The 26,981-nt window shown below is 31.4% G+C and overlaps 1 protein-coding gene across 1 annotated transcript in view; it reads left to right on the top strand.

Annotated features, from left to right (window-relative positions):
* The window catches only part of LOC107441903 (GTP-Rho-binding protein rhophilin), a gene marked incomplete at its 5' end in the record, with an annotated part of 66,324 nt that overhangs the window by 8,443 nt on the left and 30,900 nt on the right, over positions 1–26,981 (top strand). The window contains 1 exon segment of the mRNA XM_043052325.2: positions 19,171–19,286. Within this exon segment, the coding sequence (XP_042908259.1) occupies positions 19,171–19,286 (116 nt within the window).

Consider the following 26,981-nt stretch of genomic DNA (forward strand, 5'->3'; position numbering starts at 1 on the left):
AAATAAAATTGAACGTTATGAAATATTTTGTGAAACTTATCAGTTATTAAAACATTTTTCAATGCACATCAGCCACAACTAGCTTAAAAGTTGCTGCACCATAGTGCTGTGTAATCCTAATTTCTTTCAATTATTGCTTTATTTAACTAATTATAAATACTGAACAGAGTTGGTGGTGATCAAGCATTTTTAGTTATATTATGAGAACTTTCTCTCATTAATTATATTTAACGAGAGCGTATGAGACTTGCAGGCGCTAATTGAATAGTAAGGGAGAGTTGAGTAACTAAAATATTTCATTAGATATCGGTTGCTTTTTTAAGTTTTTCTGGGAATTAACTATTCAAATCATGGGTTTTTGAATGATAATCAATCACTTTCTGTAGAAGGAAAAACGATAGAATATATTTATTTTACAAAAAATATATTACAATATATTATACAGGCGCTAATTGAATAGTAAGGGAGAGTTGAGTAACTAAAATATTTCATTAGATATCGGTTGCTTTTTTAAGTTTTTCTGGGAATTAACTATTCAAATTATGGGTGTTTGAATGATAATCAATCACTTTCTATAGAAGGAAAAACGATAGAATATATTTATTTTACAAAAAATATATTACAATATATTNATAAAAAGTATTTTGATTAGCGATTGAAAATTTGCTATAGAGAGAGAGAGAGTGTGAGCTAATGGATGATAATCAATCACTTTCTGTAGAAAGAAAAACGATAGAATATATTTATTTTACAAAAAATATATTACACCTATTAATTAGTTTTTTTTTTTTTTTTAAATACAATAAATAAAAAATAAGATTCTGAAAGACCTCTGGGTGTGTGCGCATGCGTAAAGACGATAATGGGTAAAAGATTAAATTTTTCGGCTTCCAGGACCTGGCAAAATTTTAGGAATAGAAGTATAGAGTAAGAAAAACAAAAGTACGGGTTTGGCGTTGGATTACTTCAAGCTGGCATTATTTTAGAGATAAGGCCCCGTAAGCAAAATATGATAAAAGAAAGAAGATGAGTCTTCCCGAATTGAGAAGTCGCAGAAAGTATTTGACGGCCTTCATTTTTGTGTGGTTTTTTATTCGCGTGGATAGGAGGCAGACTTCTGACTGGAGTCACTCAAATACTTGAAAGATAACTAAGGATTTAGCTGAGTTGTTCTTAATGGAATTAAGTGTTTTTTCTAGTAAACTTTAAAATCGGAAACTCGAGTAATCGAGACTCTAGAGCCGTGATGGCTTATGGGAAAGAGCTTTCTCCATCCAATGAGTTATCCTGGGTTCGAATCGTAGCGTTGGCTGGTTGATACGAATTGCGCATCCGGCTTGCGCCGATCACAGTGTTGACGTGGTCGGTGCAATCCTCAGTGTTAGACGGATCATGGGTTAGAGTCCCCTTGCCGTCACGCTAACCGTTGGAGGCTTTCGTGGTTTTCCTCTTCATGCAACGCAAATGAGGGTTAGTTCCATCGAAAAAAAAAGTACTTCATGGAGGGCGAATTTCTCCTCATACTGGATCCAGGAATTCCCTTGTCTTCTGGATTGGGTTCAAAATTACAAGGCTCTGGAGTTGAACATTAGTAGCCGCGAACCCAAAAAATTGGGTCGGTTGTTCAACCACGGTTATAAAATTAAATAAAAGTACGGGACTCTACTGTATTATTTATTTTTCATTTAAATAAAGTAAAAGAAAAAAAGTTTGGTGCAAATTAGTGTACTACAAAATCGCAAAACTGTGAAAGACTTAAGGGAAGTGTGAGTGACGAATTTTTTTTATTTATCCATAACCGTATTATAACAGTAAAATAACCGTAATATTCAAACATTCTCACGTTTTATTAGAGATTGTAGGCTTATTTTTGTAATTATTTCTTTACTTTTTTGTTTCAATTTCCGATGTGATTATGAATAATATGAGTTAATGCTTTATTAACTTCAAAAACTATTTTCTTCAAGAAAATCTTGTAATAATTTTTTTTATCTATTTTTGAAATCCTTTTTAACGGGAAATGGCACATCAACCGCCCTTAAGCGTTTGAGATCTACTGTTTGTCTAGAATTTCATACTTGAATTGTGACACCGCCCAATCATGCGATTCAAAGATGTCGAATTAATGCATCGAAAGAAAGAAAATGAAGACGAACCAAATGTGAATCGGGTGACTTATGAAGAAATTAGTTTTGTCAATTCAATAGTTTTGTAGCAAAAGGAATGGCTCGAGGGAAAAACGTATTAAATGCAGTCGGACTTCTGTTTAACGGACTTCCATTTTGCGAATTTCTCTATTTATCGATCTTTTTCGAGAAACCAAGAACTTTTTGAAAATTTCTTCGTAAAAGTAGCTTCTAAATAGCGAAGTGAATTTTCTATTTAATGGAACTTTTCTTTGAGATTAACTTTTCCCTATTTCCCAAAATATTTCGGAACATTTCAAACTTGTCAAAGCAGTAAAATTCCTTTCCCTTTTTGTTTGCATTTCAAATGAAAAACTCAAACAAAATAAACCGATTTTATCAGTAGTAATTAAACTTAACGCATGCGGTAATGTATGTTTAAAATTACTTTTATAATAAATACAGCTATAATTTTATACATAAATTTATCTTTTTTTTTTTTTAGTCGAAAATGTAGGTTAGCATATACTGGATAATATTCTTGCTTTCCATGCAGATTTCTTTCATGGTTAAGATTTATAAACTAAATAGTAGATAATAAATTACACGATAAAGGTGTACCAATGGCTATTTTAATTATGTCTAGCGTTCATGAATTTAAAACCTCTTACGTGTTGTTTAAAGTATTTTAAAAGGTGATTTTCTATCTAACGAATTTTCNCCGCCCTTAAGCGTTTGAGATCTACTGTTTGTCTAGAATTTCATACTTGAATTGTGACACCGCCCAATCATGCGATTCAAAGATGTCGAATTAATGCATCGAAAGAAAGAAAATGAAGACGAACCAAATGTGAATCGGGTGACTTATGAAGAAATTAGTTTTGTCAATTCAATAGTTTTGTAGCAAAAGGAATGGCTCGAGGGAAAAACGTATTAAATGCAGTCGGACTTCTGTTTAACGGACTTCCATTTTGCGAATTTCTCTATTTATCGATCTTTTTTCGAGGAACCAAGAACTTTTTGGAAATTTCTTCGTAAAAATAGCTTCTAAATACCGAAGTGAATTTTCTATATAATGAACTTTTCTTTGAGATTCACTTTTCCCCATTTCCCAAAATATTTCGAAACATTTCAAACTTGTCAACGCATAGAAAGCAGTAAAATCCCTTTCAAACAAAATAAGCGGATTTTATTAGTAGTAATTAAACATAAGAACACATGCGGTAATGTATGTTTAAAATTACTTATATAATAAATGCAGCTATAATTTTATTTATAAATTTATCCCTCTTTTTAGTCGAAAATGTAGGTAGCATGTACTGGATAATGTTCTTGCTTTCCATGCAGATTTCTTTCATGGTTAAGATTTAAAAAGTAAATAGTAGATAATAAATTACACGATAAAAGTGTACCACTATCTATTTTAATTATGTCTAGTGTTCATGAATTTAAAACTTGTTTGTGTTAAGTATTTCAAAAGGTGATTTTCTATCTAACGAATTATCCATATAACGAACTTATTATCGGAATAAAGCGACTTCGTTAAATAGAGGTCTGACTGTAATTATTATTTATATTTATTTACAATTTATACGTGATTCGCTTAGGTTAAATGCGGCATCAAATATCTAAGTTGCTATAGTGCATAAATAAAATAAAAGAATAAGAAATGCAATTCAAAATGTGAGAATTAAAGTTGAAGTGAAAACAAACTTAGAGTTCATAAATAATAATATAAAGAATTTAAAAATGCAGAATATGCGCTTGACGTCACGTCTGTTCAGTTTCACTATGGTTAGAGCCCCTGAATTAGACAGGCCGACTCATCATCTATTTTTGCTCCAAAGAGCTAATATAAGCACAATACTAACATAACGTTAACTTGCAAACTTTTTTGCTCCAATATTGCTTGATAGGTCAGCTCTGGGTACATACGCAATGGGTAATTTTTATAAATTTGTCGATAGTCCTTATTATTTTGAACAAGTACCTTTTTTTTAAAAAATCAAAATCTAAACGTTCATATAATTTATTTTGAAACATGTAAACAAATTTGGATCTAATCTTTTAATACTTTTCGTTATTTAAAAAAAATGTTCGTATTAGTTTTATTATGAACTTTGCACTTCTATTGTTTGTCAAAATAAAATACAAAATAGAAATAGAGAATAGGGAAAACCTGGATAAAAAAACAGGGAATTTAAAAAATCACCTAAAATAACAGGGAAAATTAAGGTAATTTTATTTCTTATTTTCGCCTTTAAAAAAATGGTGTGCATTTAAAACGTAATCTATGGGATATTTAAGCATGATATTTCAGCTATACTAAACTATTTAATTTACTATAACATTATTTAAGCATGTCAGCTAAGTTTTTCTAGCAATTAAATCTAATATAGTTCACACAAGATCCCAGTAACTGCTGTGTTTCCTCTTAATATAGTGTGTATTATATATACAGTGAAAACACAGGGACAGAATAATTAGTTGCTTGTTTAAACTTAATAGCAAAACGGGGAGATCATAGAGATATTATTATAAACTAGCGAAATAAACAAGTAATTTAAAAAAAAAAATTTAAGTCAATTCCTATTTAGGTCAATAAAGAAAAATTTTATTTTAGTTACTTTTAATTAAATAATTACAACTTTTTCTCCCATATAAAACTAAAATTAATTCATTAAATTATGAGTTAATATTTGAGAAAAACTGTATTAACATCATAAAGTGTCAAGTAACAAGTTTAAAAAAATGTATTTGAACTTGAGGGATGAATAAAAAGTATTTTGATTAGCGATTGAAAATTTGCTATAGAGAGAGAGAGAGTGTGAGCTAATAGCAGGGATTGAAAAAAAGAAATCGCTTTCATCTTATAGCGTCATTCGTCCATTTCTAAAATGGACAAGGAGGTTAGTGGGTCTACCAACTCCTCGGGAGAGACGTTTGGCGTGTTCGAGAAAAACTTTTCACGGAAAGAGAAAGAGGAAAGAAAAAAAAAATGTCTTTCGTTTTCTTCAACACACATCCACTGATTAGTCAAACAGTTTTTTGACGGCTGGCATAGGAGAGTAAGCAGGGAGCTGTGGCGGGTTTTCTAAAAGAACAAAATGATCGCGACCGAACTTTTTCCGATCGACCCGAAGAAATGGAAATCTTTACGCATTACGAGTCTGGTGAGAGTCTTTTAATTATTTGTTCTTCAGGTTATAATTAAAGATTACCCGGTACTTATCGGTGTTGGCGATAAATACCATCACATACGAATTTTAATATCGTCATGTATATTTGTCAAAAAATATGGATATTCAGCAATATGTCGAGATATTTTACCAAGTTAACACTAGATTGCCAAGGAAGTCATTTTGACTGCTTTTTCATTTGCAAAAAATGTACAAATAATGATGCATAGTAAATTTTTTTTTTCCAAGTGAAGTAAAATTTTTTATTGTTAATATTTATTAAAAACTTGTTATATAACTGTAAATAATATAAAAAATACTAAAAATGTTAATTAAACAAATTTCCTTACACATTAATTATTTTTTCACAAAGCAGTCATTTTGTTTGCTTTTGGGCAATATAGGTATATACTAAGTTTCAGTCTTTCTAGTGTTAACTAAATCAGGATGAGTAGCGTTTTTAAAAAGTGCTTTAAAGGTACTTATTTTTTATTTACATTTTTAAAAAGCCCTTAAAGGTGCTTTTTTTTTAATTCGGGGTTTGTAAAAGGTGCTTAGTTTTCTATCTTTTAGCAAGAGATTTTTTTGTCGATTGCCGTTCTAAATGACCAAAAATGTATTATTTTTACAATTTTCTCTGCAATATTTATCAGAAACTAGTTATTTTATCATGAAAATATTTCTAAATTTTATTGATTTTATGTTTAGAAATTGGAAACTTTAAGCTATAGAAAAAGAGTAATTTTGGTCACTGCATGGATCCTAATTTGAAAAGTGATTAAAAATATTTTTTGAGTGCTTAAAATGTGCTTATTTTTTGTTGAAAAACCTGACTACGCACCCTGTAAATAATTTTATTTTTACATTGGTCATTATTTCGTGAGGCAAATAAAATTTATCCAGATACAACAGGTCTTTAAATCACTTGATTTAAATCATGATTAAAACCACGATTTAACCTTTTAATTTGATTTTTCTTTTAAAAAGAATCATTAATTTAAATAAACCGTGGTTTTGTCTTTAAAAATATCATTAGTTTAAACGAGATTTAATTTTGAAAAAAGCTCATTCATTTAAGTTGCAAATATTTTTATACAATATAACTTATATTCTTTAAGCTAAGGCTTTCTTAAGTCCGATTTCATTCATTATGTAAGATTAACCAAAGAATTAAGGAAAAGGGATTTTATAAAAATTATTTTATTTTAAAATACACTAATAAAGGAGAAACTGTATAAGAGTGGTTAGAAATTTTTGAATTATTATTTTTATAAGATATTTGAAAAGTAATTTGGTGGTTATAATAAACATATTTCAATTATACCCATTTAGTTTTGTTTATTCAAATACTTTTTAAAATTTATTAAACTATATCAGTAATGAAGAAACACTTGTTTTTGCCCGGCGTAAGTTTTTCATTATTGTTTTTCGATCATTGGATAATTTCATTGGATTGAATTATACAATTAACTTTGTTGGATAATTTCCTTAGGATATCTAATTGACAAAAATTGCCTTTATAATTTATTAAATTGTTGTGGTTCGGTAAAAATAACTTTGATTTTATCTATAATTAAATTATTTAAAAAATAATAATTTGTCAGAAATATCAACTATTTTAGCTATCACATTATGTTAGCTATTATAATAAATAATAATAAGTATTATTAATGCATTTAATCGAATTATTTGGTTGGTATGCAAAAATTTTTTTTTTTTTTAAATCTGATTTAAAACGAAAGAATCTGATTTAAAGCAAATAAATCGATTTTGCTAGCCCTGTTAGACACATAATAAAATTGCATTCAATAATTATCGCTTTGTATAATACTCAAGATATTATCATTTTGATATGTTATCTATAATTATAGTTACCAATAAAGATCGTAATAATCGATATTTATCGCGATGTTTGATACATCGCTGACCAGCGATTTGGGTAAACTATTGTTCCTTTGAGTTGGTTTTCATGATATCGTTGAGTACCGTCACAGTACCGTTAGTACTCCTGTTACTTAAGTACCCTTAGGTAACAGGAGCTGCCAAATTTTGAAAATCTAATGAGAAAAAAAGATATTTAAGCAAGTTAGAAGAATATTTAAAAATATTTTACATGGTGCGTAGCGTTTTTAAAAAGTGCTTAAATGTGCTTTTTTCTTCGGGTGTTTTTAAAAAGTGCTTAATTTTCTCTTTCCGAAAAATGAGATTTTTTCTTTTCTTCTTAACCTTGTTGGTTTTCGTCACGCATTTATGCAAAAGCGTGCTTTTCACATTGTTCTATTCAACGTTTTCACAATTCATTCGAACACAAATTTATTTCAGCGTACAGTCGGACCATAGCGTATGAAAGCGCACCAATCATATTGCAGGTTTGATGAAATATTTGCGAGTCCGCATGTGAGCTGGGTTCGGTAAGATTATTGCACTCTCATGCGCAACTCTGCTGCATTTTGCATGATATTCTCAATTTCAAGCTTTTATTTTCCACCCTCTGATATCGAACCGAAAAATCTCTCGATCATTTTACAATGGCTATTATAATCAAGTAAAGAGTTCTTTGTAAGAAACTTGTTATTTTATTATGATTATGTAAAGTCTGAAAATTATTTTGCATTTCGTTAATGTATATAGTGCGTAAAAATATTTTTTGAGTGCTTAAAAAGTACATAAAAGGTGCTAATTTTTTGTTGAAAAATTTTGCTACCCACCCTGATATATAAAAGAAGAAAAGAAAAAACGCTTGTCAGATTTTCCTTTTTTTAAGAAATTACTTCCTAAAATTTCCGTTAATTCTTATTAAAGGTTTCACTTCTTATGGCCACGCTATTAAAAAGAAATCACTTAGAAGAATTCCGTATGTTCATTAGCAATCACGACAAATTCAAGTTTATCGATTTCACAAAGAAGTCTGTGTGTGATTTAAAAAATTAACTTACCATTGTACTCAAAACATGTATTTAAATTATAAATGGCAATAAATCATTCTTTAACAAAAATTACTAAACTGTATGTAAACAAATTAATTAAAATAAATATTTTAAAATAATTATAAGTAAATTAGCTTTAAGACCACAGGATCCTTATTATCCTAAATGATGCCGATTCAATATTTTTGATCCATACCCTCCTTTATTACAAGTGTCAAACTTCACCCTATTCACTGTAGTTTGTTTACGGTAAAAACTCCCCTCGCCCCAAAGTTTGAGACTGTCTGCTGCTATGGAAACAAGGATAGCGCATTTCAGGGAGGGTAGCTTCTCTTCACTTTAGGGCTAACACAATAGACTAAAGAGAAAGATTCCCTTTGTGTCACTTATCCGAGCCAAAACTTGACCTAAGCAGTGACCCCACACCCCTACTTGAAACAGCTATGCCTCGTTATCATAGTCACCGGCACGGGTCCAGACGAATGGCTAGGGGAGTTCTTACTTTAGACAAACTATACCTCTCTTGTCACAAGTCATGTTACGTATAAACTTGTGCTAGTAGTTCATGAACATATGTTATAGGTCTGGTTTTAATTTTTTCTTTAAATTTTAACTACGTTTTTCAGGATATTTGTCACATTTCTTGTTATCCTTCCCCTTGTCATAAAACCCCTCCTTCAACACCAAGCGTGACGTCACATATTACAAGATCCGTATACCTTTCTTATTTTTAATGTTCTCTTAGTTACAAATACAATATACAGTCACATCTATATAATCCGTTGAATAGAATTCAATTAGAATATTTTTCAAGTCATAATTAAATGTATTTTTTTTTTACAAAGGTTACAAACGAAAAAAAAATTGCTACGACAAAAATTACAAACGAAAAAAAAATTGCTACGACAAAAATACTCTGTTCATGCCGTAGGATTAATTCGAAATTATATGTGATTATTTTTTCTGTATGAAGGGAAAAATTTTTATCAATAATCTCTCCAAAAATGCTGCCTCAGAAGTCCGGAAAAGAGCCTAAACGAATAAAAAATTCAAAATGCAAAAAAAGGAAGAAAAAGAAAAGTAGCTCTGAAGCGCGAAACATACAGCTGCAAATTTTCGTACCTAATTTTATTCTATGAAATTATTTCAACCGCTCACGTTTTCTAACTTTGATATATTTGTATAACATTTGTAAACAATCATCACGTATTTTGCTATTAAATTAAAACATTGTTGTTAGTAATATCACTTATGATTAATCATTTTCTTATAATTCTCAAAATTGAAATTCCAACATATAGCTGCAAATTGTTTTAATTCTATTCTTATAATTCTAAATCTATTCTTATAATTCTAACATACCGCTGCCAATTTTCGTACCTAATTTTATTCGATAAAATTATTTCAACCGCTTAAGTTTTCTGGCTTCGATATATTCGTATAACATGTCTAATCAATCAAATTAAATCTATTAATCAATTAAATCTATTAAATTAAAACATTGGTTGGTAGCAATGCCGCTTATAATTTACCATTCTCTTATAATTCTCAAAATAAATCTGGCGGAACAATGTTTAACTCTAAATCTTTTTTGCCGTAGGCACATTCTGGGTGAATCTCAGCAAAATTGATTTCATTTTTTTCTCTTTTTCTTTTGCCCTTTATAAAAATTGTCGCTTCATTGCATTCTTGTCTCAAATTTAAATGAACGGGTCAGCAGCAACGCTTGTTTGTTTAAATCTAAATCTCTAGTGGTTGAGGTTAAAGCGATTTGCGTTCTTCGAGAATTTGTGAAGAATTTAAATAAGCATCTAAGTGCTAGTGCGAAAAATTTACTTCCGTTGATTTTAGAAACAATTTTCTATTTAGTTGAATAATATTAAAAATTGTATTTCTAAAATGAACTAAAAAATAACGCATGTCATGAATTAGATACGTAACTGAGTTCTATTGCGAAGAGGATATTATCAATAATTTGGTTTCTTACAATACATGTTCTTTTAAAATACATGTTTTATATATGATTACCATCAAAATTATGTTTTTCCATCAAGGGAAAACCATCAAAAATTTTGACTTGAGTAATCTCTAAATAAATATTTTTACTAAAATTCAAAGAAAAAAATTGAATTTTCCTTTTTTTTTCTTCTTTTTTTTGTTGCTATTTTAAAGTACTAAATACGTGTATTCTTATAACAACAGTTTCGTTTGCTATTATGAATACTTTTACTATAATGGATTTGCTTTTTACTATATGTTATTAATCTTAATATTGAGTAGTTAATATTGATCTTAATAGTTAATATTAATCTTAATATTGAATAGTTAATATTGATCTTAATAGTTAATATTAATCTTAATATTGAATAGTTAATATTGATCTTAATAGTTAATATTAATCTTAATATTGAATAGTTAATATTGATCTTAATAGTTAATATTAATCTTAATATTGAATAGTTAATATTGATCTTAATAGTTAATATTAATCTTAATATTGAATAGTTAATATTGATCTTAATAGTTAATATTAATCTTAATATTGAATAGTTAATTTTGATCTTAATAGTTAATATTAATCTTAATATTGAATAGTTAATATTGATCTTAATAGTTAATATTAATCTTAATATTGAATAGTTATTAAATATATTACTATTCCGCTTATATTGAATTTTTAATTATTTATGTGCCTTAGGTTTAATTCATAGTGCTATTAACCCTTTGTATCATTTACTTCTTGCTACAGTGCCAGCTAAAACAATCTTGTTTTGATCCTAACTAGACTTTTTTTTTCTATCGTCGGCATTGTAATTATTCATTTCTAATGTTAATTAATAATTTCTAGATTCGGTTTATGTAAATTGTGTCACTGTGTTAGTTTTAGAACTTCTGTGTTTGAGTGATGTTTCTCCTTAGAAATATTTTTAAAATATGTGTGCTATTTTACATTCTACGAATTGCTGTTTCCATTATCGAATTACGCTTTCAAACTGTTATGGTGAATCAGCCGCCAGGATGTGGTTCAAACATTACGAATAAATTCTTTCTGCGGTTAATTCTTTTATTCTGCGACATCAAAATAAACCAACTTCCACGTGGGGGAAAGAAAAAGGATTTTAATCAAAGAGCCACTGATTACAAACCTTTTTTTTTTTAAAGTTTTAAAAAAATTAATAAAATGTTATTCATTTTACGTGATGATTTAAAATAATGTTTTAAGTAATTTACAGTCTCTGACCAAATTATTAAGACGCACTATAAGATTCTATGTAAAATCTTAATTATCAGGTGATACTAATACAGCATTATTGTTTTGACGCGGCTGAAACCGGTTTGTACTTGTTTAGGTTCGTGTATCTATTAGTTAACATTGTAATGCAATACGTTAGAAAATAAATACAAATAGGAAATATATAAAAAATCTCCTGTATATAAACCCCTTACCTGCATGTTTAAATATAAAAATAATGCCTATAAACTCGTGCAAAACATGTCATTATTATAATACTACAGTTATTATACAGTTATTGTAATACTGCTCAAACTAACAAATATTATAAAAGAAGGTAATATCGTGATTTACTATTGATTCATTTAATTTTTTCACTTTTTAATTATTTTTTTCCTCACTGAATTAATTAAATTTTTTTATTTTATTCTGATCATTGAAAATAACACCTTAACTAAATATAAATATTAGAACTTTCTCATTTCGATTTTTTTTCATCAGTTGCGATTTTTTTTCTCTTTCTATTTCAGCAAGATTCCTTGGAATTTTCTGACAGTCGTTTTATTTATTTATTTTTTTAAATGAGGTTCAAAGGGTGTTATGATTTTGTTTAAATCATTATAGGCATCGTTATAAATGTTATAAGAATTCAATGTTCAATATTCCTATAATGCGAATATTTTCCTTCGTACTGAATACCAACTGTTATTTGTTGTTTTATAATGAACAATTGTTGAAACTTTAAGGAAAGTTTTAATATTTCCAAAAAAAAAAAAAAAAAAAAAAAAAATNAATAACATTTTAATTTTATCCGCTCTATTTCAGTTATAAAATTGAACAATTTCAAATCGTCACTTTAATTTTAAAAATAAGATAAAGTAAAACAATTAAAACTGCGGAACATATAGAAGGAAAATTAAATATATATTTTCAATGGCATGGATTCTGCTTTAACCCAGCGAGAAAGTTGTTGTTTTAAAGATTCCGAACTCATTTCAAATTTCTATGTTAAAGGTTAGTGTCTTCGTTTAAATCGATGTATTCCCTATGAACCTATTCGGCATAAAAACCTAATTAAAGGCAAGGAAAAATGGCCATTTTTAAATTTAGACTTTCCTAAACGACTGCAATTAATCATATCGATATTAATCTGGGTTACTTATTCCCTGAAGAAGAAGACTAATTGAAAAAGAGAGTTAGAGTAAAATCGTTTGCATCTGTTTTGGCGGCTTTTGACATTAGAAGTTTTCCCCTCCTTTTTCTCGTCTTGAAAGCGGTCAAACTGTAACCTTGACTTTGAACTCATTGGCCGACTTCTGATAACCCGAAGGCGATAGAACTATTTTTAACGAAAATCTTAGCAATTGGGAGAGAGTTACTGAAAATGTGAGTGAGACGGGAAAAAAAGTGCATAAGACTTTTTGTTTATCAACTCTAGCTACTTTCATTTTCTTTTTCATGAGCGGGCGACTATTAAAAATAAAAATATGACTTAGACATAAGAAGAATTATTTATTAAAATGAGATTTGATTAATTTTATATTGAATTCTCTTTGGATAAACGAATTTTATACTGCGAAAAACTTAAAATATCGTTTGCACTAATTAATTAATATATTTAGGCATCTAGGCCGTCAAAACATTAACGTATTGACCTGCACTCGTTTGGAAGACTTTCTACCAGTTTTTGATAGGAATTTACTTCGATCACAGCTGTGCTTGCAGTGAAGAGGGTCGATTTGGACAAATTTTTACTTGATTTCATTAAATACAAATTTAATGAAAAGAACGAGGTAGCTTTGTTCTACTGATCTAAACAATTATATTTGGTTAACGGTCGGATTGTGATCCCTCTTGATGATCCCCCCCCCCTAAAAAGGGATTTTAATTTAACATATTACGCAAGTAATACAGATAAAAAAAATGTTTTTCCTACTTAGGTTTTTTTTATTTTTTATTTCAAATGAGTTGCACAATCGATCTTGCCGATGAGCAGTCCTTGTGCGTTCTCCAGAGGTGGTATCCACTCTTTCAGGACCACCACAATGGGTGAGATACCGTTGAATAAGATATAAGAAGAGTGTGAACTAGTAGTAGGAATTAAATAATGATCACTTTTCGAAAAATTCAACATTTAAATAATCCTTTTCTTCTTTTTTTTTAAAATTATAAACATTTCCTATCTTTTGCGGAGCACTGACAAATGTTTTGTGGAGCACTAATTTCTCCAAAGTGCATAGTTGAAGATCTTCTGTATACATTTATTTTTGCCAAAATGTTTTTCCTGTGTCTATGTGTGCCGATTAATTTTATTTCAAGATTTCCCATTTTTCTGTGTTGAACTAGAATAATAAAATTCGATTGTCAATTTTAAGATTTGGAATCGTTTTCTAAACGCAAACGATAGCCGTTATTACCGAGCTCTGTTATAGTGAGATGCAGGTGCAACAACACGAGCCGAAGACTCACGGGGAATGTGTGTTAGTAGATTTAGGTCGATAATCTCACTTCACTATTTTCTCCGATCAAGTGTTCATAATAATAAACAAACATTATTTTTCTTCTTGAAAAAAGTGCTTTCATTTTTTTTATTTTTACAATCATTAACGTTAGATTATGGACTTTTTAAATCACTTCCAATTGTTTATTCTAATATCAGTTCAAACAATGTTGTCTGTTACTCCACTGACGAGAAAGAAAAAAAAAAGCAGAAATTTTTCAAAACAATAATGTAATAAACTTCTTTGGGTATTTCAGTACTTACTAAACCTTTTCTCATGCGTATTTATTATTTTTTTCTTACGGCCGACAATGAACAGCCGACCCAATTTTTGGGTTTACGACTACTAATGTTCAACTCCGTAGCATTGTAACTTTGAATCCATCCAAAAGACAAGGGGACTCCTGGATCAGTAACCCCAGAGGTACGATTTGTTATGGGAATATGGAGGACATTGTGACTCGACAGATTTAACGCGCATCAGTCACCATTTACTATGCGGGGAGTCTTCGGCCGGCTGGGATCGAACTCTCGACCTCTTGGACATGGGCCCAGTGCCCTACAAACCGGGCTATCTCTGCCCTTTTATTATTACTGGATTATTTGAATTCACTTCAATTATCAATCAAAGTGATTTAAAATTGAAACTAGATCGGTAGGTACTTCATATAAGTCGCACTAGAGCCGCACAATGGGCTATAGGCGACGGTTTGGGAAACATCCCTGAGGATGATCCGAAGACATGCCATCTCAATTTTAATTTTCTGCAGAAGGGGTTGCTCCCCTATTTTGGTAGCTCGAGAATCTGCGCTCGAAGTCCAGCACTTTACGGTAGAACAGTTTAACAAGGACCGATACTGCGCACCCTCGGTCCTTACGCAAGCACGTTACTCACCCACTAACCGCAGCCAGTGATGCTTGATTTCGGTGTTATACTGAGAACCGTGTCTTTGCGATCAGTTCAGGGATAGAGTGTTCGCCTTCCAATGAGGTGAACTGGGTTCGAATCCCAGCAATGGCTAGTTGATAAGAATTCCGCATTGGGTTTGAACCGACGTAAAATATCCTCAGTGGTGAACGGATCATGGGTTAGAGTCCCTTTGCCGTCGTGCTGACCATGGGAGGTTTTCGTGGTTTTCCTCCCCATGTAACGCAAATGCGGATTATTTCCATTAAAAAAGCCCTCCACAAAGACAAATTTCTCCCAATACTTAATCCTGGAGTTCCCTTGTCTGCTGGATTAGGCTCAAAAGGACAAGGCTGCGGAGTTGAACGTCGTAAGTAGTTGGAAGCCCAGAAATTGGGTCGGCTGTTCAACAACGGTTATAAAGTAAAATAAAATTACTCTCTAACTTTTTAAATGAAGATTGGTAATAATGTTTAAAAAAATTTTTCCCCTAATTTAATTCACGAAAACATTCTCCAATTAAAAAAAAATTATTATTTAGAAACATCGCGGCATATCATGAAAAATCGATATTTTTTTTTATATATTGCATTATTGAAACTTCTGAAAAGATCTCAGCACTTGTTGTAACGGCGCAGTGAAAGACTATTCAGACCTCCCCCCCCCCCNCCCCCCCCCCCATGGCAGAATCGCAGCGATACCGTCACATTGTCACAGAACGTTACAGTGTTTATGCAGAAATATTTTTTCTTTTGAAAAGTAAAGAATGTTACTTTTCTTTTCTACAGAAATTTACACGTAATATTTGAATCACGCATTTAAATAATCACTTTTTGACGCGCTCAATTTACGCCGATAGTGTCGCAAATCGATGTCATGTTTCGATTGTATTTTCGGCAGTTATTGATTTTCACGTGATATTTAAATATCCCGATGTATTTCAAACAGTGTGTAGAATTCGAATCCTGCATTTGAGTATTTCCATTTTAAGGCAATAAATTCTATCGAATTTTTGGCCGTTATTGCCCTTCATAGTTTTTAAATCCGATATTTTTTATATGATATTATTTATTACAACAATCTAATCTCGAAAGGAAACGCGCATTTGAGGAGTCCGTGATTTCTTCGTCGATCTTTTTTTCGGTAATTAATACTACGGATTTCATGATTTTTATTCTTTTTTTTTTTATTGTGACGATTATTTACAAAATGCGAAGAAGGAAATAATTCATGCTTTCCCCCCTCCTCAACAAAATGCGAGAATATCATCCCTAATATTAGAATAAAAAATTTTTGCATGTTCATTTAAAAAAAAATTATATAGTTTTTTTTTTCTCTCTCTGAAAATGTATGTTAATATTATAAACACCTTTCAGAAAGATATTAGTGCTAGAGAGAGTTTAGTCACAGATAACTCGAAAAAAATCTGCCACAGGGTTAATAACGCAATAAAAATGTTCCTTAACACCTGTTCATTCTACACAATAGGCTGGTTTTCTTTTATTTTATTTATTTATTTACATCCAAGTATTGAAGTGAAGTCGATGAACTTTTAGGCAACTTAAATGACGAGCCTCAAGCTTTTCTAAATACAATAAAAGTCCGTTATAACGGCAATTCATTATACAGGGGGCGTAGCGTTTTGGAAAATATCTTAAAGGTGCTTATTTTTTATTTACGTTTTTTAGAAGCCCTTAAAGGTGCTTTTTTTATTCGGGGTTTATTAAAAGTGCCTAATTTTCTATCTTTTAAAAATAATTTTTTTTTTCTTTGCCGTGTCGATTGTCGTTCTAAATTACAAAAAATGCATGATTTTCCAACTTTTCTCTACAATGTTTATCTGAAGCTAGTTATTTTATTTCGAATATGTAAAGTTTTTAAATTTTATTGATTTTATAAACCAAGAACTTTAAACGATAGACAAGAGATAATTTTTAATACTGCACACATACTAATTATGATTTTCTTTTGGAAAGTGATTAAAAATATTTTTTGAGTACTTTAAAAGTACTTAAAAGGTGCTTATTTTCTGTTGAGAAATCTGGCTACGCACTCTGTTATGGCAGATGAACTTTTCGTTGCTAGTAAATATACACATTTAATGAATGAATCAAAAATCTAATTTAAAAAATGACATATTTAACTGTTTTTCTTTTAAATTGAAATACTGTTTTGACTTAAAATACGCGTCTAGATAACGCAATTTTGCGTACAGATTGTAGACTGAATTACGTACCTCAGTGAAATACCTGGAACAAAAAGTTTCCAAATAGTTTTTGCAAAAAGAAATATGCTTGTGCCGAGATGGGAAATGAGAGAGTGTGATAGATAGGCTGTTTTTCATTTTTATTTATTTTTATAATTTTTTTTTTTTTTATTTTTNTTTTTTTTTTTTTTTGTGAAGTGCGTGACAGGATTTCTAAAAACGGCGGAACTCTTCTTTTGTTAGTAATAAATAACTTTGCCGGTGATCACGCACACTGTGCTTTATAAAAAGTATGGGTTGAGAAGTGGTGGACCAGGGGATAGAGCGTTCACCTTCCAATGAAGTAAACCGGGTTCAAATCCCAGCGATGACTGGCCCCGTCTTGCACTGACCACAGTGCTGACGTGAGATATCCTCAGTGGTAGACGGAAAAAAGCAATGCTGGGTTGGAGTCTAACTTTGGGAGGTTTTCGAGGTTTTCTTCTCCATGTAACGCAAATGTGGATTAATTCCATCAAGAAGTCTGAGACGAAGGAAAATTTCTTCCAATACTTGATCCAAGTGTTCCCCTGTCTTCTGAATTGAGTTCAAAATAACAAGGCTGCGGAGTTGAACATTAGTAGTAGTAAACCCAAAATTGGATCTGCTGTTCAATGATGGTTATGAAATAAATTAAAATCTGTACTCTTTAGATTAAACTTCTTTTTTTTCCAAATTCAGATTGTTATTTTTTTTTATTTTTAAATCCAAGTAATCGTCTATTTTATTATCAGGGTCTATGTTTTTCTGAGATGTACCTATTTTGTGCAAATTTAGACATAATTTGTGAAAATTAAAAATTATAATTAAAAATGAACACAAAAATATTGGTAAAAATAATGATTTATCGTTTCTTACGTCACACAAAAATAAAATTTTAAGAAAAAGTATTTTGTAAAACTACCGTTCTTCCTGAAGTTGAATTTGTGAAGGTACCGCTAAACGGTAGTAAATTTGGGCTTGGACGGACCCCTGATTATGATTAAAATGTTAACAAAATATCTTACATGAAGCTACAATAATTGTATATTTTGAAAAGAAAAATATATTCTGTGTTTTTGTGGAAAATATTTACGTTTTAAGGCCTGTTTAGACGATCCAATTTCTTGGACAGAGATTGATTGATATTGATGGAAACTTCTTTTGCTTTGATCGTGTAAACAATCATCCAAGTACTTGGTCCAACTTCTTGGACGATAGTAGAGCATGTTCTACTTTCCATCTAAGTTTTTTCTCCCTTAACCAATCAGCGTCTTAGGTTTTGTGGCGTTAACAAGCAGGCAGCAAATTATGTCATTTTGTTGTCTGTTTTCATATATTTTAGTCCAAACAAATTGATCTGTTGCGGTTTATTTGTGTTATTATTTTATTTGAATTTATTTAGTAATTTTAAACTTATGTAAATATTATTTTATAATGTTGAATATGAACAATGCGCNTCTAATTTAGAAGCAGCAATTGTTGTTTATTTTTTAGAATTTAATTTTTTTAATTATAATTTTACAGTGTTGAGCATAATCTTGTATGTCTTTACAATTTAAAAACTCCTTGAAAAAGTTTTTTTTTGCAATAACGGACCCTATTTGCACAAATTCATAAAAGCGGACCCTGGTTGAAAGAATGTGAGTCATTTTTTCACAATTTCACGAAAAACGGACCTTTCACAAAATGTCTGGACAGACCCCTGCTATAATAATTGTATATTTTGAAAAGAAAAATATATTCTGTGTTTTTGTGGAAAATATTTACGTTTAAGGTAGGGGGGGGGGGAAATAATGAATGAAAAGCAATTACGAGGGATTGGCAAACAAGCCTAAAAAAATAGCAACTTAACCCGACGCCTCTCGATTCTCTTAAAATTTGTTGCTCGTTATTTAAATTTTGCATGTTGTTAATTTTTGCACTCCTTTTTTGCGGATATGATTGTGTGAGCTGATGATGAGGAGATTATATCTTGATTTTGTTATCTCACTTTTTAATAATTTTTCTTCTTCTTCCATTAACCTTTATTGTTTTCTCTATATTATTAAAACTTGTTTTTTTTTTTTTTCCAGGGTTCGGATCCGAGATTGGCGACATGTCGAGGCAAATTACAAAATCAAAGAGCAAAATTAAACCAAGAGATCAACAAACAAATTATGATTCGAAGTGGAGCTGAAAGACTCTACAAGTGAGTGTGCTTACATTACACATTTTATGTTATTTGTTTTAAAAATCAAAATGTTACTTTGTGGCATCGTGGGGCAAACTAAACTATCAATGTTCGACTCCGTAACCTCGTCATTTTAAACCTAACACGGAAGGCTAGGAAACTTCTGGATCAAACATTGAGTTAAACTAGCCTTCGCAGGTGCATTTGTTTACACTTCTTAATCTGAATTTGCGTTACGTGGAAAAGAAAACTTCCCATTGTTAACCCGACGGTAAGGGGATAACCTATTATCCATCTACCATTCAGGATGTTTTCCGTCAACGCTACAGTTGGTGCAAACCGGAAGCAGAATTCGTATCGACCAGCTATCACTGAGACTCGAACCTGGCTCAGCTCACAGGTAGGCAAGTACTCTATTCTCTGAGCCACCGCGCTTCACCCCAATTGTTATAATCGCATATTACATAGTCCCTGTCAGGATCCTGATTCCTCTCCCACGCATTGGATTGACCCCTTGACCTGAGAGTCAGAGGGTGAAGGACACTGGAGGTGTCGTCCCCTACCTTGGGGGTGGAGCAAATGACTGTTTCTGGGGAAAAAGAGGATTTTTTAGATCAGATTAGTTTAGAACGCAGAAGAGTTGAGTTTCTAGTTGAACTATGCTAGAAAAAGTATGAACGAATAAGGGAGCAGTAGCGCTCCGAAACATTATACTCTACTGCTCATGTATAATTTTATAACAATTTTGTAAATAATTATATTAATCCAGAATAATGAAATAAATAAGCTATAACTGAAGTAATCCTTGGCCATCCTTATTGAGGAGTTCTTTAAAAACGAACCAAGAGACAAAATGTCTCACAGTCCCACAATTAAGACATGGTTCCCAGTAGAACACCGAAGTCAAGCATCACTGACTGCGGTCAGTGTGTGGGTGGATGACCACTTGGATCAGGGCTCGAAAAACCGCCAGTCCGCCCGTTCTCGGCGGTTAAAAATTCCCCGCGGACAACGAATTTCTCGAATCCGACGTCCGCGCGGACGGCCATTTTCCCGTCTTGATCTTTGTCATTTAAATTATTTCATAAAAGAAATAAATTATTTCATAAAAGAAATACTAGGTTACTATTAGTAACCTAGTATTTCTTTTATTACTGTATAATGTAATCCTAGTAACTACTAATTCATTGTGCAATTTATATAAATGTTTGTAATAAATAAGAGAAAATTATATTTTTATTTTGTTAGAAGCGACAGGTTAGTTTCAAAGGAGGACTGGTACATTGTTGGACAAGCCGTCCTCGGGGACGGGTAAAATTTCTGTGTTTTTTCGAGCCCTGACTTGGATCATTCTGCGTAGGGTGTGCGGCATGGGTCCTCGTTGAACTGTTCTACCATAAATTGCTCGACTTCGCAAGTAGGTCATAGGGCTACCAAAGCGGGGATGCCATTCCCTCTGCAGAGGATCAAACTTATGATGGTATGTCTTCGGATCATTCTCGGGGATGTTCCCCAGACTGTCGCCAATAGCCCATTGTGTAGCTGTAGTGCTACGTAAATAAACTACAACAACAACGCATGTTATAAAAGACATTAGATGGCTTTTTGGTGGTGATAGAAGTTTATTACGAAAGTGATGCGACCTGCGTTTTTTGTTTCAGATTTGATAAAAATAGAATTATTTTCTCCTCTAGTTTTATTTTATTGAGAAACAATTGTTACTCGCAGTACTAGTGCATCGAGCACCAGTTGATATCTGGTCAAAAATTTGATGGACGATAAATTTTAAGTAGCGATCAAATCGGCTTGTAATAGTCAATAAACGATTAAAACTTTATGTTGGATTCTAGTGTATGCTTTCACTTTCCGTCTAGCTAGACGGAAAGCGATTAAAAAAATATTTTTGGATTGGCAATAAATTTCTTAGAGTGATAAAGGAATAATAAGTTGTGTTCGTTTGGCGATCAGGAAATGATAGATATTGTTTAGCACGCGTAAATTCTGTTTAAATGCTTCTGTTCTGTTCTGTCGCCATAAATTCTGTTTGTAATGGAAACTGTTATGTTGTCTTCAGGCACTGAGCACCAATAGAGATTTAAATGCTCAAGTTTAGGGGTTCGTTTCCATTATGCGGTGTTTTTTTAAAAATTCGAAATAGAAAAAAGAATATTCAGGGCATACATTACAGGTTCACAATTTATCTATTACAAATTTCTTCTAATATATATAAATATATACAGTCCCTGTCCAAATTAATAGGTGCACTATAAGATTCTATGTAAAATTTTAATTATCAGATGATACTATACAGCTTTATTGCTTTTATTCACTTGTTTACTTTCGTGTATCAATGTGGGTTAAATAAGACGATGCATTATATAAATTCGACGATTAGATAAATTAGACGATGTATTATATAAATATAGAACATTTATGACGTCAGGTATTATATTAGTATATTATAAGAATTAGACCCAATTATTAGACGCACTGTAGTGTTTTAATAACTACGTGTTTTGCATGCAATACTTTTATATTTAAACATACGTGTAATGAAGTTTTATTCGGGAGATTTTTTATATACTTTCTATTTGTATTTATTTTTAACGTATTGCATTACAATCCCATATAGCAAAAATTCTTCCGTAGTAGCTCCCACGGAGGAATCGCTCAACCTCCCCCGGAGCTCCCGACTGTTCCCAAATTTCTCCCGCGGAGCTCCTCAGTAATGCAAAATGTCCGCACCTTTCAATTCCTCAGTTCCTCCGGCGGGCTTCCCGAAAGTCACTCCATAGGAGGAGCCGAGGAAGAATGATGAGGAAGTTTCAAGGTCTCATACTTTCCGATGGCTTTCCCCGGGCAGTCTCCTAAGGAAGAACTGAGGAAGTTTCAAGGTCGCATACTTTCCTCGGGTACTCTCTTTAGGAAGTGCTGAGGTAGATTTGAATCTTATGGCTTTCCCTTAGGCTACTAATACATATAATTATACTTACTAATACATCTACATTATTAGATTCCCAAAAACTCCAAGTTGTTTGTGGAAATCAAACGATGCGGCTTAGAAGGGGCAATAGAAGGAAAGACTTGATATCAAAATAATAAACAAGTTCCCTCACTAAAGCCCCACTGAGCCAAACAAAATAATAAACAAAATACAAACAAAACACATACAAAATAATAAACTATCGTATCTTTAAAATAATACTCTTTTTATTAACAGACATTTCTTATTATATCAAAGATAAAATCGGAGAACAAGTATGTTACTAGGCCTAACTCAGTAACGTGGAAATCATTAACTACTTTAACACAGATAATTAGAATTATAAAATGTGGTAAACGTTTAAAATACATAGATACAATATTATAAACTGAAAAAAATTATTCAAAACGATTAACTTACTTTATTTACTGAATCATAAATGAAGAGCTCAAAATTACAACAGTCAACATAGCTACACTTGATTACACCTGTAAGCAACAAACTATGTATACCTCCGCGCAATTTCTTCAGCAGGGTTACTTTTCAAAAATTCTTTGGTGAGAATTAAATTCTAGTCAAGCACATCTAGCGCATGCGCAATTGCTCAGCCGGTTGCACGCACAGACATAAGTAATTATGATGCTCCTACGGAATAACCAGGGAGAAAAATCCATTGGATTGATTTCTAACGGATGACCGGTGGAGGAATATCCGTAGGCGATGTTTCCGAAGGACTTCCTACGTATCGTTATCCGTAGGAATGTTAGAATGGAATTTCCCTCGGCTTTCCCCTATTTATCCGCGCCTTCCCTCGGAAGAAAGGGATGCATTTGGGAGGTCCTAGGGAAAGGTTTCGGAAGATGAGTGCTATATGGGATGTTAACCCATGTATACACGAACATGAACAAGTGTAAAATGGCTTCAGCCGAATAAAAAGAATAACGCTGTAGAATATCACCTGACAATTAAGATTTTACGTAGAATCTTACAGTGCGTCTCATAATTTGGCCAAAAACTGTAATTGTCTCTTTAAAAACACAAAAGAAACTTTACGAGTAGATTCTTTTAAGGATAGGAGAATAAACGTTTAAACTATCCGTTTTTTTTAATTTGTTTTCTTTTAATTAATTTTAACACACACCAATTATTTGCTTTAATGTAAAAACAAGGAAACGATAATTAAGGTCAATTATCATTTTTCTTTTCAGTGATGGACCTAAAAGTGCTCTCATGCCAGAGAAAGTAGTCTGTGTCAATTTTTTTCCTTAAAGAAATCATCGTTCGTAAAAAGCGAAATATCGTTCGTAAAATACTGCTGTTTTATGCCTTTGGACGCGGGATAAAGATTGTCTTGGTATGGCGGAATGATAGATTTTAAATCATGAAAATAACTTCCGTGAAAAAATATCGGCCATAAAATAAATAAAAATCGTCTGTGTTTACAGTTCTTATTTAGTCTTCCTAGCGAAACTCCTGTGGCAATGAGATTCGATTAAATAAGAACGGTTCGTTGCTTCGATCACAACTGAGATTATATCAACCGGGTTCAGGTTAATGTGTCTTGTCAAGTCACATTAGCTGCAAGCGCATTCTTTTAAAAGTCTTCTTAAATATTTTATTATCATTTCCTTGAGGGTTTTTTTTCTTCTTTTTTTTCGTTAATGAACTCTTGCAATAGCACAAAACTTTACATAAAGTGGTATATAAAAAGGCCAAGACTTTACATAAAGTGGGAACCCACTCTTTAAAGAAGTAGTTCTTTAAAGAGTGGGAAATATTGCGCTTAAGCAGGGGTCTGTTTAGAAGAAATATTAGGAATTGGAAGAAGAAAAAAAAAGAAAAAGAAAAACGAAGCAAATAGTAGGAGGATCCCCTCACATTGTTTTTTGAATAATTTGTTCTTGACATTCTAATATACTGCGCAGACAAAATCAGTGCAGTATTGCGCAGAGTCAGGAGATAATGTTATCGTTCATCTCTTTCGTACACAGTTGAATATCAGTTGTGCAAACAAGATAGAAAACATATTGAAATTTTCTTTAGATTCAATTGTAAGAAAGAAAAGTAAAACCCACTTGAGGCATCCATTTATTTTAAAGTCATCTCTCAGAAGTCATATTTTATACGTCCTAAATTCATGCAATATTTTTTTTTCCATTCTTGATTTTAACCATCAGTTATACAATATTTAAATATTATATTGAATAATACTTTTTAAAGGAACTAACCAGCATTTGCGTTACATGGAGAGGAATACCACGAGATCCTCCCATAATTAGCCTGACTGCAAGGGGACTCTAATCCATGACCCGGCAACCACTGAGGATACTCTTACGTCAGCACTGTGGTCGGTGCGGGCCATGTGCGGATTTCGTATTGACCAGCCATGGTTGGAATTCGAACCCGCTTCACCTCTTTGGGAGGCTCTATCCCCTTAGCCACCACGGCTCAAATATATTTATTGCAAAAAATTATAGTTGCATTTTTTTAAATTATTGAGGTTGCCATAAGGTTTCAATGATTACAATATCATTCACATGTCAGTAAAAGCCGTAGTAAAAATGATATAAAAATAAAAAATATCAGAAATGTTCACTTACAATTGATTAACATTCGTGTATGTATATAGCATCTTTTCGTCGCTAAAATAAAATTTATCTGGGTTGAAATATACAGAGGGAGGGGGGTGGGGGTCATTTTATTGATATTCTGAATTATTCTAGCGAATTTCGAGTCTCACCATTTTGAAGAGTTTGTCGAAATTGCGTCCTCAGATTTTGCACGTAAAAAAAAATAAAATAGTAGTTTGTTTTGAAACTTTAGCAAAACAAATCTACTCGCCCGTCCTAAATATTCGCTCGCCAATGGCGTGTGGAAATTTCGTGCCCTGATTTACAGTGTGTGTGTGTTTTTTTTTCTGTACTGATAGTATATCTCAATGAAATATGTCACAAGAAGCATGATGAAGTGTGGCTAGGGGCAAAAACATTGATAAAAAGTGTGACATCATTGATGGGTGCCATCGAAAGAAAGCATGAAAGCTTGCAAAAACGAGGATTTTTTTTAAATATCTTTCTTTCCTTCTTTTTTAAAAAGAAGCTTTACAAATACGTTATTGTTCATATAATACAATGGAAATCATAAAATGAAGAAAAAATACTTGGTTTAAATAATGTAAAATTACGTTAAATAGAAATTAATTTTGTTAAATTTACGTAAAAAATTATTAGGAAATTCACTGAACTCAAAATAAGCAACTGAGAAAAAAAAACGTTAATATTCATGGTAATAAAACGCAAATTGTATCATGGAAAAAATATTTTTCTATATATATATCTTGGTTAAAATAACGTAAACAAATACATTATAAAAGAAACCAACTTCGTCAAATTAGCGCCAAAAATTGGTTAAGAAATTCACTGTAGTCAAAATAAGAAAAAATGGAAAAAAAACACACACACACAAAAAAAAAACGTTATAAGTTTGGCTAAAATAACGTAAAATTTACGTTAAGATTCGGTTACGAACCCTTTAATAAAAGGAAGCATTGAAAGAAACGTTAATATTCATGGTAGAAAAAGCGAAATTTATGTAACCAAAAATAACCGTTGATAATTTGGTTAAAATAACGTAAAAAACGCGTTAAACAAGAAACCTATTTGGTTACAATTAGAGAGCCTAGAGTAAAAGAGAGTGGACAAGGGAGAAACGATTCCTGATTGGTGGAAAGAAAAACTTTACCGCCGGAGGCGAGAGTGGAAAATTCGCCATTGGAATTACACGCAGTGAAAATTATCTGACTCAAAAAAATTATGTTCTGTATTAATAAATATATGTAATAAGTTCATTACTTATTTTTTTTTCAATAAGAAACTTCACAGTTACAGTAAATGTTAAAATTATGGCTGAAAATTTGGATAGTTGTTAGTTATTAGAATTTATCCTTATTATCACTTACTTGCGTGCATATAAAGTTATGTTTATCTCATTGTAAAGAGAACAAGGTGATGAAATAACTAATGGTTAGATAAGAATAAATGTATTTACTTTTAATGCACATAATTTCTATCTAAATTACTTAATTAACCTTACTTATTAACCTTACTTACTTATAATTATAAATTTTAAGATTTGAGCATCTTTTTATCAAAACTTCAGAAGTGCGGAGTTTGGCGATATTGCTTTGACATGTTGGCGCGTTACAATGTTCGCGTTACAATGTTACAATGCGCGTTACAAAGTAGCATTTGTTTATTTTTCGTTACCAACTGTATAAAATGCTAGTTTGTTTTAAATTTCAACTAATTATGGAAATTTTTGTTTACAATTTGTTAAAATAAACAATACCTTTTCAGGTGAATATGCGATAATTTTTTCCTGAAAAAGTAATAAATAATAATAAATTATGTAATTTGTATTATTAATTATTATTTCTGAAATAAATGGCATAATAATTATTAATTTTTATATTTTATTTAAGGCATTTATTAAAAGCTGAAGTCTTTTCATTAGTCTTTTTTTTTTTTCTTCGACGTTAATTTTTTAACAATTTCAGATGCTAGACAATGTTTCTTAAAAAATCTGTAATATCATGTGCTTTCCAATCTTAAAGTTTATATTATTGATACTTTAGTATATACTCTTAGAATAACAGAACCTTCAGAATAACACCAAATGAGCGAGTGGCGCCAATTTCGGTGTATCATCTGGCAACCCCCTTGGACAAAAAT

The sequence above is a fragment of the Parasteatoda tepidariorum genome, chromosome 1 (assembly GCF_043381705.1).
Source record: "Parasteatoda tepidariorum isolate YZ-2023 chromosome 1, CAS_Ptep_4.0, whole genome shotgun sequence".
In the NCBI taxonomy this organism is placed as follows: domain Eukaryota; kingdom Metazoa; phylum Arthropoda; class Arachnida; order Araneae; family Theridiidae; genus Parasteatoda; species Parasteatoda tepidariorum.